General features: G+C 38.7%; 1 protein-coding gene across 7 annotated transcripts in view; it reads right to left on the bottom strand.

The window, feature by feature from the left end:
* Nucleotides 1-18,496, bottom strand: part of DENND2B (DENN domain containing 2B) — a 154,753-nt gene that overhangs the window by 77,354 nt on the left and 58,903 nt on the right. For all 7 annotated transcript variants that reach the window (XM_090140471.1, XM_031613963.2, XM_031613965.2 and 4 more), the window contains one exon: nucleotides 10,372-10,476. In XM_090140471.1, coding sequence (XP_089996597.1) covers nucleotides 10,372-10,451 — 80 coding nt within the window. In that variant the 5' untranslated portion in view covers nucleotides 10,452-10,476. The remainder of the gene's footprint in view (nucleotides 1-10,371; nucleotides 10,477-18,496) is intronic.

Raw genomic sequence — 18,496 nt, 5'->3', positions numbered from 1 at the left:
CAAAGCATTTCTATCCTACTTGAGTAGTTTCTGCTTTCATGGTTCAAATAGTTGTGCTGTTACCTGGAAAAAAAAGATGACTTTTGAGAAATTATAATGCGTAGTTCTATATACTGGAGCTGGCCCAAATGCAACTAACCTCACTGTAAATGTTACAAAACATCTGAAGTTTTGAAAACTTCACACTTAATGAAAAACAAAGATGGATGACCCCAAAGTCCTATACATTATTAAAGACTGCAGGCACAAATTTGCAACTCCTTGGCTTTATGCAGAATAAATGAGATGGGATTCTCCCCTACAGAGGGCTGAGCATTACTATGAGACATGCTGCTGAAACATTCTCTTGCTCAAAGCATTCTAGGCAGTATAAGCATCTTTTGTATGCATGCATTGTAATGATATGGGCTGCATTAGCTCCTGTTTTCCTCCTTGCAGTGAAACAGTTAAAGTTTCATTTCCTCTTAAAGGCCGTTTGCTGTTAATGTTCCCCTAGTGTGAATATAAGGGTGATGCTCAGCATGGATACTGTATCAAGCACTTGGCTAATTCACAGTTTCTATACACCGTACTATCTGGGGAATAGTGGAATAGTCATTATGGTTACTTAGAGGACAAAGTCAGTAAAAAGAACATGAGAATGCTACATCAGTTCACTTCTTGCTCTGCCTTTTTAGACAAACTGCTTTTTTCCATCAGGGAAGAAACACACAGCTCTTCCACTCCTCAGTATTTCATTATGTTCAGATCTTCCTTTTAATCTCACCCTTTACAGGTTCCGTTGCATCTTTGAATTTGCTGTTCTGTTCAAGTGGGAAATTACATTTTAGGATAACTAAATAGCACACTAAACTGCTAAAAGAACACAGTCTTTATCAGTGAACTTCTGGCTCAAACCTGAACCGATTATGGCAGAGAACAGAAATTGTTCCCTTACACCATTGGCTTTCCAACAGCTTAAGTGTAAAGAGATGAGGTTCATAGAGCAGCTCCTAACAGATATTCATGGAATATGAAATATCATTAGTAAAGCTCATAACTTCTATCATGTATCCAGAAACCAATAGATTTTCATTCCTAAGAACAACTTCCCCCAGAAACTATGAAATTTTGGCAGTCCGTTGTAAAAATGCTTTGCACACCACTCCTGTGCTGTAACCCCTGTGGACTTCTGTCCAACTTTTATCCCCACTGCAAAAAAATAAATAAAAAAGACAGAGAACTCCTGCTCTGATTTTCTAATGCAGCACTGAATGCTTTAGCAAATATCTTGCTTTTACTCACCACATTTCAGTGCAGTAACAGCACTAGAAAGACATCAGAAACACTTCCAAAACCCTGCTGTTGTAATAATTTGCTGCAAAAATATATGACTGCTTAGTTCAAGCCCTTGTACTACTGATTACACTTGTGCAAAAATCCACGACTAAATAAATATAGATTTCAGTGTCAGTCTAAGGAAGCAACAAAAGCTTAGGTTCATTTTCCCAGTTTCATCTCTTCATCTAATTAGAAACTCTCACTTTTTCTCACAAACTGCTCTGCTCTCATATATTTAGACCTTTAGACTGTGGTTGCAAGAACATTTCTGCAACCTTTCTGAAGAGATTTCAAACATGGACCTCCTGATCCACCTCCCCAGAGGTCAAATCTGACCAAGGCGAGGGACAGGAACATGGTGCCTCAGGCCATCATAAGTCAGCATTCCACCAATGCTTCTGACAGATAAAGGGCAGCTATTAAATCAAAGCCTCTATTCATGATTTTCCCAATTTCAGGGTCATTTCAACCAATGCTTTGACTTGTTTCTGGTAACAGCAAGCACCATCCTATCTCCCACAGGCTGAGTTCAGGGCTGAGCTGTCCCAAACACACCATCAACCTCACCATGCAAATAGCAGCTTTGTAGTTCTTTCTGAAGCAAGCATAGCACAGTGCTGCTGAGAACCAGCCTCCTGAAATTCTGTCAGTGGCACAGTTCAAGCTGCTTCCTCTTTAAAGTAGTACAACGGATTTTGCAGCAGTTACTCCATTTATACAATGGTCTGGCTGAAGCTTATTTGTATCATTTTCTAAACATCAACAGCAAGGGGTGCTCAGGTTGGGAGCTGTTTTAGCCCCCACCACCCCACAACTGATGGAGGAAACAAGCTTGATTTTTAAGAACTGGCTTTAGGCAATCACAGATCACTCATTTCCAAGCCAAATTAATACATATTGGGTTACAGCTTGATACACCCTCACTAGATAAAGAGGAGGGGAAGGAGGGGCAGCGGCTGCTCCCGACTCCTCACATAGCCCCAGCCCCAAGAAATGGGGAACTGGGTCTGGGTCTCACTCCACTTCCATCAGAATCCTTAAAAACAAGAGCCTGTACACCCAGCTGTGTATGAAACAGCAACTGCCAAGCCACTGAATTAGATCTCCTTAAAGGTGTGCAAAAAAACCAACTCCTACCAGCTCTGTTGCCTTCTCTGCTGTTGACTTCAGCATGTGCACAGAAAAGTTCTCTTCTTCATGTTTGTTTGTGTTGGGGCAGCAGCAAACACACCAGTATATTTTCCCACATATATCATTACAACACAATGTCAGTTGGCATCCAACCATCCCACTAAATTTTCTTAAGCTTAAATGGGCACATCATTCAAGACATTTTTACACAGGAAGGGTGGTTTGGTGACACCCTACATATCTGCAACCAATATTTTGTGGAGACTCCTTTCAACCATTCAATGAAATTTTGAGCCCAGGTAAAGAGATTTTCTCCCACGCTGTTTTGAGCTTAGGTGAAAACCATAACTGAAATGCAGCCATCCATAAAGGGAAGGAAGAAGCTTTTCTATCACTACTCACATACTTATTAAAAAAAAAAAGAGATGAGAAAAAATCATAATTATGCTAATACGATGGGAACCACACAGTGATTATTGGGAAAACTGTACACTTACGAGTTTCAAAGAAGAACAAAGCCTCATTGTTTTAGAGCACGGAGAGCCTCATGCTTTGAAGAACATGCAGCAGAAATATGTTAAAAGAGGAAAAAATAGAAAGGAAAATGCACTGCCAGCACATTTTTAGGATAGTTGAAGGACACAGGCTTCCTGCACGCACACAAGATCTTGAGGCATGCACAGAAGCTGAAGATGCATCCTCTGATTTTCAAGTTACTGCTTTCTTCACAGCATCTCCAGCCAGAAAACTTTAGGCAAGTAATAAATATTATAAATCCTTAAATTCATATTAACATGAAATGAATATATGCTAAAAATTACACCGTGTTTACCTTTCTGTTTCATTAATACTTTTCTCATGGTGAGACAAGGGCTCTACCACGGTGAACACAGGCAGGTATCTCCATCAACACACAGCAACAAAAAGGGAGCTGCTTCACAGAGACCTGCCTTACCTGTTCATCCACAGCACTGAGCCTGGCTCTGAACACAGCTCCTGTGCACTGGTCAGAAGATCATTTGTGAGTAAAGACAGACTGGACTCCGTATGACAAGAAATTTGGACAAAGTCTACTGTTTAACATGGAGATGTTAACAACAAACAAACTCATCGTGTGTTTGGTCTTAGAGTGAACAATTGCCACTGTTGTCCACATTACAGTGCAGCCAGTTTCAAAGTATCAGTTAAACCTAATGTCAGATACATGTGCAAATTCTTTTATTTAACAATTCTCAAGGTTTCAGTTCCTAAGGCAAAATATTTCTAAATCCTCTGCCCAAACCACAACCACAAAATTCTTTCTTCAAAGGAAATAAAATATTTCAGCTGGGTTTATTAATGAGTACTAAGAATTAATTTTACTCAAGAAATGTATTTGCTGTAAATTGGATGAATTTGGCTTGACTAGGACTGAGTTATCTGTAACATCCCAAAACAAGAAGCAAGCACCAAGCATGTGCAAAGATCTGCTGCTTGAGAAACAGAGCATCTGGCCTCCCCTTCACAGGAGTGATAGGGGTTACGCAAAGACCCTGGGAAGCCAGCCCAGACCTGACCTCTGGTTTAGAAGCAAGAGGGTGCATCAGCCTGAGGACCCTTCCCTCTGAATTTCAAACAATGTTATCTATAATAACAGCAAATAATCCAGGATTCATGATCAACTTGGACATAGTCTTACTCCATGGGCTCAGTTAGCTGGGAAATATGTCATTATTTTATGTTATATGTAACGAATTACAAACAATTAAGCAAGAACACTGTAGGTATCTTTGAAGAGATACGAGTCATTTGATTTACATTCTGCATCATCTTCACCTACACTGGAAGTAAGCCAGTTCCTACCAATTAAAATTCTCTCCCATTAACTTAAGTTCTGAAGGCCTGAGCCACAAAGTCAGCACAAACAAATCTCGGTGCGTGTCAGGCTAATGGAGCTGACAAATGGTTGGGGACAGCGGGAACGGCCTTACTCGCTGCTGGGAGATGAAAACCAAAACCTATACTTAGAGGTTTGCAGGTTTCCAGGCTAAAAGAGAGATGCATCTCAGAGATCAGAAATATCCTAGTGGAAATCTGATTGCTAATGTGCACAGAAGTCGCTGCTTCGAAGGTACCAGTCAATTAGAGCAGATGGAATGAACTGAAAACAAAAGCACACAGATTTGTGGATAAGATCAGTTCGGATTTTAGTTTTAATCATGCATGATTATATCTGATTCAAAGATCCAACTGAAAGTATTTAGAAAGAGAAACATCCACAGATGTTATTAGACTAAGATCTTAACAACTTGCAACTCTGTGCTCAAAGTAATTTGAAGAAGCAATTCTTTGCTGGTGCAAATTTCAGACGCCCTGCTCTATAACCCACTGACATCAGCAGCCACAGTTTATCAGGTTATTAAATCATGATTGCCCAGCTGGAGAGCACTCTCCAATTCAGTGAGAATGACACCACTTCTGTGTAGATTGGGTGGAAAGACAACAGCCCACACCACAAACCCAACCCGTGCCGAAACTAACAAGATTTTAGTGACGTAGATTTCCAGACTAAAAGCCACAGTCCTTTCGCACAACTGGAACAAAGACTGGCTTCTGCTTTGGCCACCTCCCAAATCAAGCCCTGTGACATGAAACTAAAAGGATGTTTGTTCAAGTTTATTGTAGCAGTCTCTCTATATACATGCTGCTAAAACCAGCATAATTTTTTTTTTTTTTAAATATTCATCTTCCAAAATGTATTCCATTTCTCATTCAAACGCTGCTTGTGTCAGGGTAACACCACCTAGCAGGAGCACAGTTCTTCTATTTCCAGTTATTTTTTAATTTCTTCTCCTTTTTTGTTAGGCCAAATAAACTTGATAGATTTGAAAACTGTATTTTGCCAGGTAGAACATAACCTCAAAAACATAACTATAGGCTTAATTTTAATACTATACAGTTTTGGTGTGATTTTTAAGTCAAAAAAAGTGGGTAGAGTCATTTCTATATTTAAAATTGCTCTGGAAAAATCACAATAATAGGACAAACACTATAAATTAATGCATTAATTCAAGCTAAATTTCTGCATAAATTACAAGGACAACAAACATGAAATGACTTCAAATTAATATTATTTTTTAAGGAAAAGCAAGCCATTGTAGAGAGAGCTGCAACTGATCCTATGTTGATCCTCTTAAACATGGGCATGCAAACCAAGAAGACATCTGGTGCTTAACAGTCACACACCAGTAGTTCACTGTGCTCTCCCATTGTAAAGTTAACAAGATTTCAGAGCTTCTTCCTGCCAGAATTGTTAAGAATTCACTTTCAACTACACATGAGGTGCTTTCCTGAGCTTCTGCTCCTTGGCTTTCATACCAGTGACTCACAAGATAGGATTAAATCTGTGTCCTTGAAGTTCATTGAAAGCCAGAATTATAGTGTCATTTCGTAAGTTTAACTATCATTTTGCAAATGTACCAGCTACATATCAGGAAACAACATCAGTATGTTCCCACTGGGTTGGGCCAAAAAGCACCCCTAATCCTGGCTCTGTTATTGACCAAGACCTAGGCAGATGCCTAAAGAAGGAAGCAAGAACAAGATGTGCACGCAGTGCTACTCAGCCAAAGGCCTAAAGACTTGCTGCCTCACAGATTTTGCTGCTGTAGTTAAAAGCTTTTTGTAGATTTTTCTTCCACCAATTTGTCAACTGCAACTTCCTGCAGAAGTTCCACTGCTTAAAGCCATGCTGCATAGAAGTACCTTCCTTTCAAACTGCCTGCTTCTAGTTTAAATTGAAGCCTATTTGTTTTAAAATGGAAATAGATGCCTTTTTTTTCCCTATTCACCATCACTATTCCACCTATAATTCCAGAGACTTCTCTAACACTCTACACTCCTTTCCTCTCCAGGCTGAAGACTGCAGGTCAATCTGTTCTTGCCTCATAGAGACAATGTTCTATAACTTTAACCATCCTTGTCATCTTTTTACAATTTTTTTTCTATTCAGAGCACAGTCAAGCTCGTACCAACTCAGGCACATGTAAATGTCCATTTTAACAAATGATCAATGAACTCCAGATATTTTCAGAAGTAATCAGTGTGTATGTTTATTTAAACCACCTCACTATCTTCAGATCAAAAGGTTTTCTCCTACGTTCACAGAAGAAATCAGTGCATCTCACAGTTTCTCAGGTGAGAAACTGATTATCCTCCTCTTAAAAAGTCTTCATTTTCTCCTGTCTCCTCCTCATTTCCTAAATTTCCATTAGCACAACTGTGGAGAAGAATTGGCATGAGGGGTGCCTCATGCCAATGGGACCAAGAAATTACTGCAAGAATCTTGATGCTTGCAAGACTGTATAGTTATGCTATAGACAATGCAAGCACCTTCTCTCCATTGAAGATTGTTGTGATTAAAATTCTAACCTATGGTCTACAATGATTTGTTTGGCAAACAAAGTTTTCAGAAAGACTATTATAGATTTCACTGTGATTTGTATCTGAAAGAGATGGGAACACACTATCATGTAACATACCTTGCATCTGCACAAACTGTAACAAAACCAGGACAAGGAAATAACACAAGAGGTCTTAGACACCAAGAGACAAATGTATCTGTATTATGCCAGTATGAGCCCTTACTGAAACTCTACCCTACAAATTATATATGCAGTTTTCCAAAACTCCATTCACATTAGGTACTACAATAAGACAGTGGCTGTTTAGTTTAAGTGGATCTTTGAATGTGTTTGCAATAAATTCTGCAAGCCTTAAAGTTTTATAACTATAACAGCAATTACTCCACTGATTTACAGTCTGACTAAGATGAAGAATCCCCATTGCTGACTCAAATATCCTCGTACAGGGTTTCACAAAGACAGGGGAAGAAGATTACTTAAGGCAAAATAATGGATGGAGAACTGGTGCATGACTATCATGTTCATCTCCTCACCTGTCATGCAAGTGCAACTCAAAGATTTTCGTCAGCTTCAGGTTCATGCTTGTACTTATAAAAACATTTTCTAAAAAATTCTAATCAAAACAGATGGCAATGATAAGGAAAGACAGTTTATTTGACAGTTCTTATCCCATCAGTTAGTATCCTACAGAATTTTCAAAGATATTAAGAATGGAAAAGATTCTAAAATGGAAGAGTAGGTCCAAGGTTTGCTCAAATCCAGACCAAAGTTCCCAGCACTTAACAATCCGTCTGCACTGATGAAAGGATAATTAATGACATGAGAATGCCAGATATTATTAAGGATTTAATTTTAATAACCACATGTGTATGTCTCTAGGAATTCCTTTGTCCACTCCTACTCCTCACACCCTCACTATTCCGATTTCTACAGCTTTGAAGAGATCCCAAACGCACAAGCTAACAAAGTAGGAATTGTATAAGGATAGTAGGTCAATTTCTGCTGAGCTTTAACAAAGCTACTGTTGCATAATATGACTAACAAAAGGCACTAGGATGGATGCAGTGGGATGCCCGATTTAAAAAGTGAAACTAGAACAGTACCTGGAGGAAGAAAGGCAAATCAACATAATGAAAGATTTAGACTTTAGGGAAAGGTGTGACAACACCACAAAGGAAGTCACTAGCAGAAGCCAGACCAGGGTCAGGGTTCTGCCTAAGGCAGATTATTAATTAAGGTGATTATTAATTCACCTCTACTTTGTAGTCAACCTATCCCATGGTAATCAGGACAAAACCATCCATCCAACTCAGGAACATCTCCTGAAACTGCTGTGATTCAATACGATATGTAGACAAGACAGAAGGTATAGCAAGAGAAAAGGATGATTAGACACAAAAGGCAAGGAAGTGGCAAACGTATGTGCATAAAATATGGAAGGGTGATCAAAACTGAAAAAAAAGCCAGAAAGTTTAAACACAAAACAGAGATTTTGCTTTAAATAAATGAAAAAAAAAATGTAAATACTAAAAAAAAATAAAAATCAGTTTCATTGCCTCCATTCTAAAAAATTGCAAAAATTAATTCCTGTTTTCCTTTTTTTTAATTGTTTGTGGTTGGAAAAGTTCAAAATACAATGGTGAGTATGCCAAACCAAGCCTGGATTTGACTTTCAAGATGACCTACAGCTCCCTGCTAAGATCAAAGCTATTTGTCTTTGATCTTTCTCTCCAAGCTTCTCCATCTGTGCTGGTTATTCTACCTGGCAGTTGCTAGGACAGGGACTTTGTGTCTCTGACATTTCATTTTCAAGTGAGTAAATTAATCTGTAATTATGTGATCTACTCACTTGAATCACAATCTTTACTAATGTATTTGAAACAACAAAGCTCTCCCAGTATAACCCTCCCATGCGTACACTGTACTGCTGGCTGCTAGGAATAGCCTTGGTACAGCTTATCAGGTGTGCTACCCTCAAGAAAGCATGGCTGGAACTGGTCCAGCCCTCCCTTTTCAAAGTGACTGGAGCATGTCAGTTACATTAGTAAAACCCATGCTCCCAAATTGTTCAAGGAACAAATGAGAATTCCATCATTTTTCCCCTCTAGCGCATTCATTTCTGGATGCAAAACATTCTACTGCACCCTGCTTAATGCCTTACAGAGTTCTGAACTTCCTAGGATAAATAAATGAGGAAGACACTATGTCTAATACCTAGCATAACAGTATTACCACAGTACAGACACTTTAAGTCTGTGCAAGTTATTTACACGTTCTTTCTCTGTGTCATTAATAGCAGAGTTTTGTTTTGATCCAAAAGGAAAGAAAAGTGAAGGTACTGACACGTTACTAAGCAAGGCAGTGTAGAAGAGAGATTCAAAACACTACAAGAACTGCAAATACAAGCAATGGCTTTGCGACTGTCAATCACAGAAGAGGAGGAGTGGGTGGACTTGTCCTCTGTGAAAGCCACAAGCTGAATCAATCAGCATTGTTTTGTGAAGACTGTGAAGGCCTAGAACAAGACACCTTCTGACTAGGATGTATGAACTTGTTGACTGCAGATGAGTTGTTTATTTGCATTGCAAAGCAGTATTCCAAAGAAGAGCTGCCCAAGGGAAACACCTTCTAAACAGTCTTTTTTCATTGTAAAATAATGCACAAGGAAGCAATTGCTGACACTATACTTTCTGCTGTATCATGATTGAAAGATACCTGTTATTTACAGGCATCTGCATCACTGTGCACAATCACATCACAGAGTCCTGATGGACTGGAACTTGGTCACTATAGCATTCCCAAGCCACACGTAAACGTGCCCAATTTTGCAAGCCCACTGTCCTCCACAACCTAGTCTAAACAGACTGATTCCTTCAGGATTGCCAGGCCAGGGGAGTTAAAGTGTCCTTGGCTACAGTCCTGAGTCTGGGGAACACATTACATAGTAATGAGACAGGCTACTTTTTCCACCTACCTGTAAGTGATAAACAGTTGATCTACTTGCTCCATAAATAACTTAATGCTACAGAAAGGATCAGAAATAAGCAAAACAACCAAGGTGTTCCCTGTACTTTATATTCAGCCCTTTCACACTTGCTGCTAGACCTACAACACGAGGCAGTCTCTTCACTCTATCTGCCAATGCAGATGAAGCACACAAAATGTGACAGAAACTGATGCAAAATACAAACTGGAGATTAGTACTCTCTACTTAGTAGTAGAGAGATCCAGAAAAGCAGACACAGATACGTGGTCCAGAAATTTAGCCCTAGCCGACTGAGGCCTACACGATGCCTTCCACACAAGTCCTTTCTTGCAATCATCATAACCTGCCAGTGAGCCACAATAACGCAACGGAAATATGCCAAAAACAGGACTTCTCACACCTAAGTTCCTCCGATTTACAAAAAACTTCCCTCAGCCCAGCAATGCTCCCTGTCAGAATAGAGTTTTCTTGCCTTTGAACAAAGACTTTCTTCCAAACAAACTTTTCTCAGAGTCCACATAGTTCACTTACCTATCCAGACTGTCCTGAGGCACTTTACTCCCTCCAGCTCTGCTGTTGATATTGGCATTCTTGTTGGCAGTCATGGTCATTTCTGCTTTCTAGAAATCTGGATATCTGTGAGAAGAAGAGTCAATTAAGCATCAACAAGACCCAGCGACAATTAACTTTTCAAGATTGCTATAAGCACTACACTCTATAAAAGCACAACTCCAGAATGCTTTTTATTCTATAAAACGCAATTATACTTGTTATGGTCATGAGAAACTACATCCTATCTCTCTACTGCTGTTGCTTCACATCCACATCCAAGTTACTAGTAATATAGTTATGTCTGGCTTCCAGTCACACGAAAGCTTCCAAGTTGAAGGAAGAATTTTTTCTCGTAATTCTAAAGTATAGGTGCATGAATATTATGAAAATAATTTCAAGCAGTGAAATATATTCAATAGCAAGAAGGTTGAATATAGTTTTCAGATCTGCTTGTGACATGAAAATGTCTACAGATGGTTTCTAGCCTATTCCTTCTATTAGCCACAAGACTGTTTAAGTAAAACTGTCTTCTAACGGCTTAAGGCCTCAGGTAACATAAAGAATCATTACTAATTTCTACTTTTCCCTAGTAAGGCACGAGAATTGGTAACAAATCAAAAGCTCTTAATTAAATTTTAGTCATGTGAAGACCCTACATTACCAGTCATGCATTCTAGAATTCCCATTACAAGGGAGTATTAGTGTCTTCCTGACTTCACAGACTCCTGACTAATGGTCATCTCAAAAAGAGAAACTAAGAAGCTGCCAGAAGCACATAAATATTGTTTGCTCTTCTGTACAGCTAAGAGGCAAAAAGAATACCAGATGCATGGAAGAAAGCCAAGACAGAGATGGCAGGCAGTATAGAGAAGCCTTTGCGAGTAAATTCCCACAACAGGTATAAAAACAGTAAACAGAATGCTAGGATTCATTCTTATTAGTAGAGAGGTTTGAAAGAGAACTTGAGAAAAAAAAAACATCTAGAACAAAAATCTCCCAGATAAATGCAGAGAGAAGGCAGCATTACCTCCCCAAGGTCCCTCACATGCGTAAGAAAGGAAGGGCAGCGAGTGGAGAATTGTGCTCCCAAATGACAAGCCTTACTGCTATAACATTGCTGCAAATGAGCTATGGAACAGCTCAATATCAAAATACATTTTGTCCAAACCCTACTACCTCAATAGAGATGTTGTGCTGAGCAGGTAGGGAGAATGTTACGCTATGGATGTGGGCTAGATTGTAGCCCCAAGGATGTGAAAGTAGTTACATTTGCCACCATACCTCACTGCTAACTATATCTCACATTTCTGTAGAGTGATGCTCTTCGTAGTAATCTCCTCTGTCACTGTAATCACTTAAATACTTTGCAATAAAAGAGAAATAAATGCATCTTTACTTGTCTTGAGTCTATCACGAAATAAAAGAGAGAGAACTTATTCCATCTGATGTTACAAGGATTCTAGGCTCCGGCATACTCTCCTAGTGACCTGAGATTCTCCTTCACTTGTAGGCTAAAATACATACCGCAATTTGAAGTACTGCCTTCCTGGGGCTGACCAGAACTACCAATTTTTACAACCATTAATGATATAGTTAATGCAAAAATAAGGAGTATTACAAAACATCTTGTTTACTCAAACCCACCGTAAGTCCAGACAGCTTGAGAAGCCAACTGAAATGTGATGCTGAAAAGCAAGCTGGATATTGACAACACACAGAATCCTTGTACAAACACACCCGTTGCACTTAGAAGGACATTCTCTTAACCACTCTGTTCCAAACAGTTCTGCCACAAATTGGGTCAGAAAATCTCCTGGTGATTACAGTTCCAAATGCAGAGTTAAGTACACCAACTACAGATTCCAGATCTACTTATCCGTCTCTGGTGTTCTTGTGTGTTTCAGTGTTCCCAGAGTGCATGGAGAGTTTCTTTCCAGTTGGTAACATTTTATTTTTTTTTTATACTGAAACTCCCCAAATTCCTCCAGTGTCCCAGTTTTATTGATTTATTGTCAAGATTGCAGGGCTGTAAAGAACTGCCTGTTCTGGCTGGAAAAGGATTTGCCTGGGAAAAGAAAGAAAAGCCTCTGATGTTGGTCAAACTTTCTAGGACTGTGCACTCTACAGGGAATTGGGAGCATTTTTAATGTTTCCACTCACATGTTCATTGCTTTGACTGTATTAAATCTAAAGAACCTATTAGCAGTCAAGGTGAGAAAAATAAGACATACAAGTGTGGCATAAGGTGAATGACTGTTAGCAGGCATATGTTACAGTCATTTTGCAAGACTTGCTTTTCTGCTGAAGACCAAAAAAGCCTACAGGACCCTCAAAATTAGGATACTGACCTGGCACCCATAGAAGATAGGAAACAGCATAAAAGCACACTAACAGTCATCCATCTTGCACTTTTCCCACACCCAAGATCAAAAGGAAAAAAAGCAAGCATACATTTACATCAAATTGTACGATTTTTATGGAAGCTTTGCACTTCTCAAATTTCAGCTTTCCAGCAGCTTGATAAAATCATTGTGGTCTACATATTTATATATAAATACTGCTTATATTCAAAAATACCAACTTAACTCCATATTTCAAAGATAACTTGAATATTAAATATGACAAACTGGTTTGTTTTCAGCAAAATGGGAATCCTAAAGTAACGTTTCACAAGATACATCCATTTAGAGATTTGTAGTTTTCTCTCCATGCAGTTGGGAGTTTGTTGTACACAGTAAAGATTTTTCTTTAGTAATGTTTATTTCTCATGAGCATTTTGCTGCAGGTGATGTTGGTATCATTCCAGCATAAGCAGAGAAAATCCAAATATCCAAATAACATGGCAGAAAACTCTTCAATAATTTACTGAAGTACCTAAAAGTGTAGTTAAAAGCACTCAATAATTTAAAGTCTTAAATAAACAACAAAATCTCAAAACCAAAAGGCAGGGGAAAAAAAAAAATGGAACCAAACCATTTAACAATCATGTTCTTTCAGGGCTTTTTAGTGAGTCTGACAGCCCTGCAAGTTTATATGAATCACTTTTTTGGTAAGAATCACGTCCCTTGGGTTTATGTGAGAGCATTCACCATCATAATATTTATATTTTATTCTTCATGAAGCAATGAAAAAACACTCCCAAGAATTATGACATACTGTTAAAAAACAAATCCAAAAATAGTCATGTCACACAGCTTCTGCACTGCCTAGTGTACCAGCTAACTACACTGGCCTAAAAAGTCAAGTATTTTGATTTATTTGTAACAACAAAGAATGACTGTAAAACCCTTAATTAGCCACAACTCGTATTTCAGTCTCTAGTGGTAAGAGGAAGAGTATGGATTTAGACTAGAAATCAGGAGGAAATTCTTTACTGTGAGGATGGTGAAACACTGGAACAGGTTGTCCAGTGATGCTGTGAATTCCCCCCTCCCTGGAAGCATTCAAGGCCAGGCTGGATGGGATTTGAGCAACCTGGTCTAATGCGAGGAGTGCCTGCCTGTAGCAGAGGGGCTGGAATTAGATGATCTTAAAGGTCCTTTCCAACACAAATAATTCTATGATTCTGACCTAATGAGCTTAGGTGTTAGAATTTATGTATTTATTTTTACCATCTGAGAGCCCATGAGGTCTCAAGAAGCTCTTCCGTTTTCCTACACACAATTTAGCCACCTGTTCCTGCACTGTAAGAACTGTTCTCCTCCTCTCCTGTGTAAGGTGGATCCCATTCAACCTGGTTATTTACCTTTAGATTCAGATGTCTTACACATCTTGGATAAATAGATGTCTTGGAATAATTCAATTTAAGAATGCATATTCTCTATCTTCCATTCTGTTAGTAAAAAGGGAGCAGAAGGGTAATTTTTGTGTGAAACTTCTGCAGCTCAACAAACATGCATGCTTTTTTTCTTTTGTCTGTTTCCTTGGTGGCTTTGTTTTTTTAATACTCAATAGCTCTTCCTATCCGTATGGTTCTTTTCCCTACTTAGAACAGATTCATTGCACTCCATTTATTGCACTCATTTCTAGGGTATATTTTCCATTAAATATACAGTTCCAATAGAACAGTCCTTAGAGTACGTTGCAATTCTTCAAAGTCAGGTTTTGGAGTGGTGAGAACACTAGTGCTGTCTGTGTGGCAGCTTAATGAAGAAGAATCCAGATTTGTCTGCTTACTGACCAGCACTGAACTTGTTCAAGAAGACAACACGTATGCAGACACAGCTCTCTCAACCAGGCATTTGCTATGATCCAAACTGCAGCACAGAGCAGATGAGGTTTGAAAAGTGGCAAAGTAGCAGCGTATACAGAGTTCTTAATGACTTGAGAAGGCAGCCTTTGAGAGAAGGCCCCCAAGCTCTCTCTCGTTGCACTGTAATTAACACAGTTGCAAATTCTACAAAGCAAATGTGCATGTCCAGCAAGGGCATCAAATGTGCTTTGGCCTTCTGCTGTTATTTCTGAGCAAGGTCTGTGGGTGACGGTTCACTGTATGTAAAATATTTGTTGTCTTACATGTTACAAAGATTATCTTATAATTAACTGTCCCAGACCAAACCAATCTGTACTGCAAACAAGATAATGCTATCAGTACAGTGTGGGTTCTTGAGATCTGCATACATTTTGTAGCTTTTTAAAACAGAGTGCTTTTCTTCTTGAAATTCCACTTCTCAGGAGAAAATGGGGTTATATGGGTTTTGGCCTGCCCCACAGGGCAGAGACCTGACAGGAGAACATCACAGGGAGCAGTGCAGGCTGTGAAGACCAAGCCATTTTTTCAAAAGCCTACCTCGTGATAAAGACAAAAACTCAGAAATACATTTTAATAATGACTGATTTGGTCTACTTATTTTTCTTTCAGCTGTAGCTACAGCAGAATGTCTGTAGGCATAAGAAGTCAGTTACAATAGATAGCATGCTTTTCTGAGCATTTTAGGAAATCTTGCCCACATTTCAAGAGGTGTTCTACAGCTGAACTTTCTATTTAAGAGATGCAGCTTAGCTTTGTGGCAGTTTGCCTATTCTCTTCCAGTAAAACAGACAACTATGTCCTCCCAGAACAACACGTCAGCTCTGATGAAGTGAAAAGCCCAATTAAATCTTAAAGGATTTCTGCCTTTAGAAGGCTGCTATCAAAGAAAGGTGTTACAAGGATTATGTGCTTGCATCAGGTATACCTGTTCTCTGAGCTGGTAAGTTTAGCAATGTGGTACCTTACAGCCTAACAAAGAGCTAAATTAGCAGCTCAACAAGGGCTGATGTGATGAGATTCAGAATTTGTTAATCTATCTCATCCCAAGTTTTCTTTTTACAGCACACAGACAACCTAACTATAATCACACCAACAGGTTTTTTGCAAGACAAGAGAATAAACTGTCCTCGTGGCTGGTCCTAAAGAGTTCAGAAATATCCCAGCAAAGCATACAAGCCTGAGCTGTACTGTGTTCTAGCATAATCTCTGTGGGAGAGAACTAATATCAAGCCATTCATACAGCTGCCAATATCCCATCCCTGGCTGAGAATAATGCTTGTAAATAACAAACACAAAGGAAAAGAGTTTGTCAAATATCCCACCATTTTGACACTGCAAAAGGCACATATTTTAGCTATCATTAACTCCATAATCTCATCAAAGTTTATCTACTGATAACCCAGTGAAAGCCTGTTTCCAATCAAGTTGACAGCTCTCTGCTAGGCTTTCACAGCTAGGTGACAACCAAACTTCTGACAGAAATTTACTGATACAACCAACAATGGGTCTTAATGCAACTTAGTTGCAGATGCATACATTGCAGTCCAAAACTTATGTCCAAATTAAGAGTTAAGTGCTAAGCTTTCCTCATACCATCAACAGTGCTGGGGCAACCACAGCTTCCAAATGGAATGAAGACAAGAAAATAGAAGAGTCCAGTGCATAATGCAAGTTCACCAGCCTTTTAGGGTGGAATTTTCACTAATACTAGGGTGACCATCTTTCTCAGGCTATGAAGGACACATTCTATTTGAAGAACTTCTGAACTGATTTACAAGAACTTTCTGGAACTTAGAGCACTTGTTTCATATTACTTGCTTCAGTATTGAAAAGAACCAATAACGTTTTGTTTGTGCTCTGCTTTCAGACATCACCAGAATAAGATTTTAGTCGAAGAAACTGGACTGAATTCAGCTTTTGGACTGAATCTTCCCTTCTGCACAAGTGAAAGATGTATTGATTTGTGCCACATCTATTGCAGTCCCCTATAGCTGCTTTCTACCCAGATGGTAGCCCACACAAGACTTCCTTCCAATTTAGATAAATTGGATAATAACTATCATTTTTATTTTTATTGGATAAATAACTATTGCCATACCAGCAGGGAAGTAAAGTCATCATGACCTCTACCAATCTTTGTGCTAAAGGAGTACGTAAAAGAGCTCTTACTGAATACAGAAGGGAAGGCTTGTATTTGAAAAAGCACATTGACTGGTTCAAGCTTATCTTAATTTGAAATATGAGGTAGAAAAAATTGAAAACACTTACAGCACAGTTAGCTGGTAATGTTATAAGCTCAGAGGAAACTTAACTCTGCAGGAACATGGGCAGCAGGGCTGATGGCAGGCATGTGTCATGGCCTTGTGGCTCCAGTAAGAAGACAGAGCAATTGAGGCAACAGTGTGAACTTGCACAGCCTTAGCCAGCCATGAAACACTTCTCACTAATCTTTAAGCTGATTTCAATCTGAAATGCTGCAGCACTATTCTCTGATGCTCATGCATCCCTCACACTCATACAGCTGTCTGGTTCAAAGAATTGACTCATCCGAAAACCAGTCATGTTTTTTGTCTTCTGTTAAAGCTGATTTTCAGCCATTCATGCAAGTTCTTTAAAATGCCTTCAAAATGTGTGCTACTTAAAACTAAATACCAATAGAAAGACACAAAGATAGTTTGTATTGTTGTCTAACAAAAAGAATATATTGGAATTGAGAAGATGAAGCCCAAACAAATTGCTCTTACACTAATGCCAAAGGTATTTAGTATGTCCCTATGCACTTACAGATACTGGTATTGTAAACAACATTTTCAAGTTTCACTTTAAGGCAGAAATCTCTTCATAAACAGCACTAATAAACATTATAAACACATTCCCAGTGTGCATAGGAGGAAAATAAAATTTAGGCCTTGCAAATGTGCTGGCTATTTTTGCTTTTAATTTTTTGAAAAAGAGGAGAGACAAAAAGGATAAAAACCATTCATCAAAGTATTTTGTTCTCAGACATGGATGCAGCAGAAAATTATGCAGATAATGTAACAAAAACACTATGTATATTTTAAACACTAAATCTGGTTTTAGACACAAAGCATCTGCATTACTCTCACATACCTTCAGCAAGTAAAATATATTCATACCTCAGTTCTGAATCAGGCTTTTGTGGAGAAAAGTGACTTTTTTCTTCTGTTCTACTTGAGCATCGATCATAATCGGCTAACTCCTTTCAACAAGTCCCATAGCAGACTTTATGAACACCTCTTTGTTGAAAGCCCTCAGTCATCACATTTTGTAGAAAAAAAAGGTTTAGTACAAAATAATCCTAGGCATACATACTTCGGTTTTTGCAACACTAACACTACAGCAATGGCAGCAGCAACACCTGTATGAAAATAACCTACTTATAAATAGTGTCTGACAAACATTCCTCATTATTATTCTTCCTTTGTCCTTCATCTTTGAGTTATTTACATGAAAATACCCGTTCAAGTCTCACAAGCTCACCTGCTCCTGTTGCTTATTCCTCAATGAAATCATAATCCTCTAATTGAAAATAAAAATTATTTGCACAATAGCAAATTGTTCTTGTGACACAAAAAACATTATAATTGGACTGAGGAGCAAGAGTAAATTAGCTGTAAGGCATAAAGGTTCTTTTTCATTTGCATGATAAAGACCACATGAAAGAAACGGAGAAAAGTAGTTTACAAAAAATATTCTTTCAAAATAGAACAAAATAGTTCTTCAGCATTTCCACAGAGCGTATCCACTTCCTAAAAACAGCATAATTCAAAGCTGTTCAGCACAGACTGCCAGTGAAGGAACCAAGATGAAAAGACTTGAATATCATTTCAC

This window comes from Phasianus colchicus, chromosome 5 (genome assembly GCF_987193195.1).
Source record: "Phasianus colchicus chromosome 5, bPhaCol1.hap1.1, whole genome shotgun sequence".
NCBI lineage: Eukaryota > Metazoa > Chordata > Aves > Galliformes > Phasianidae > Phasianus > Phasianus colchicus.
This window is presented reverse-complemented; position numbering and strand designations above follow the sequence as displayed.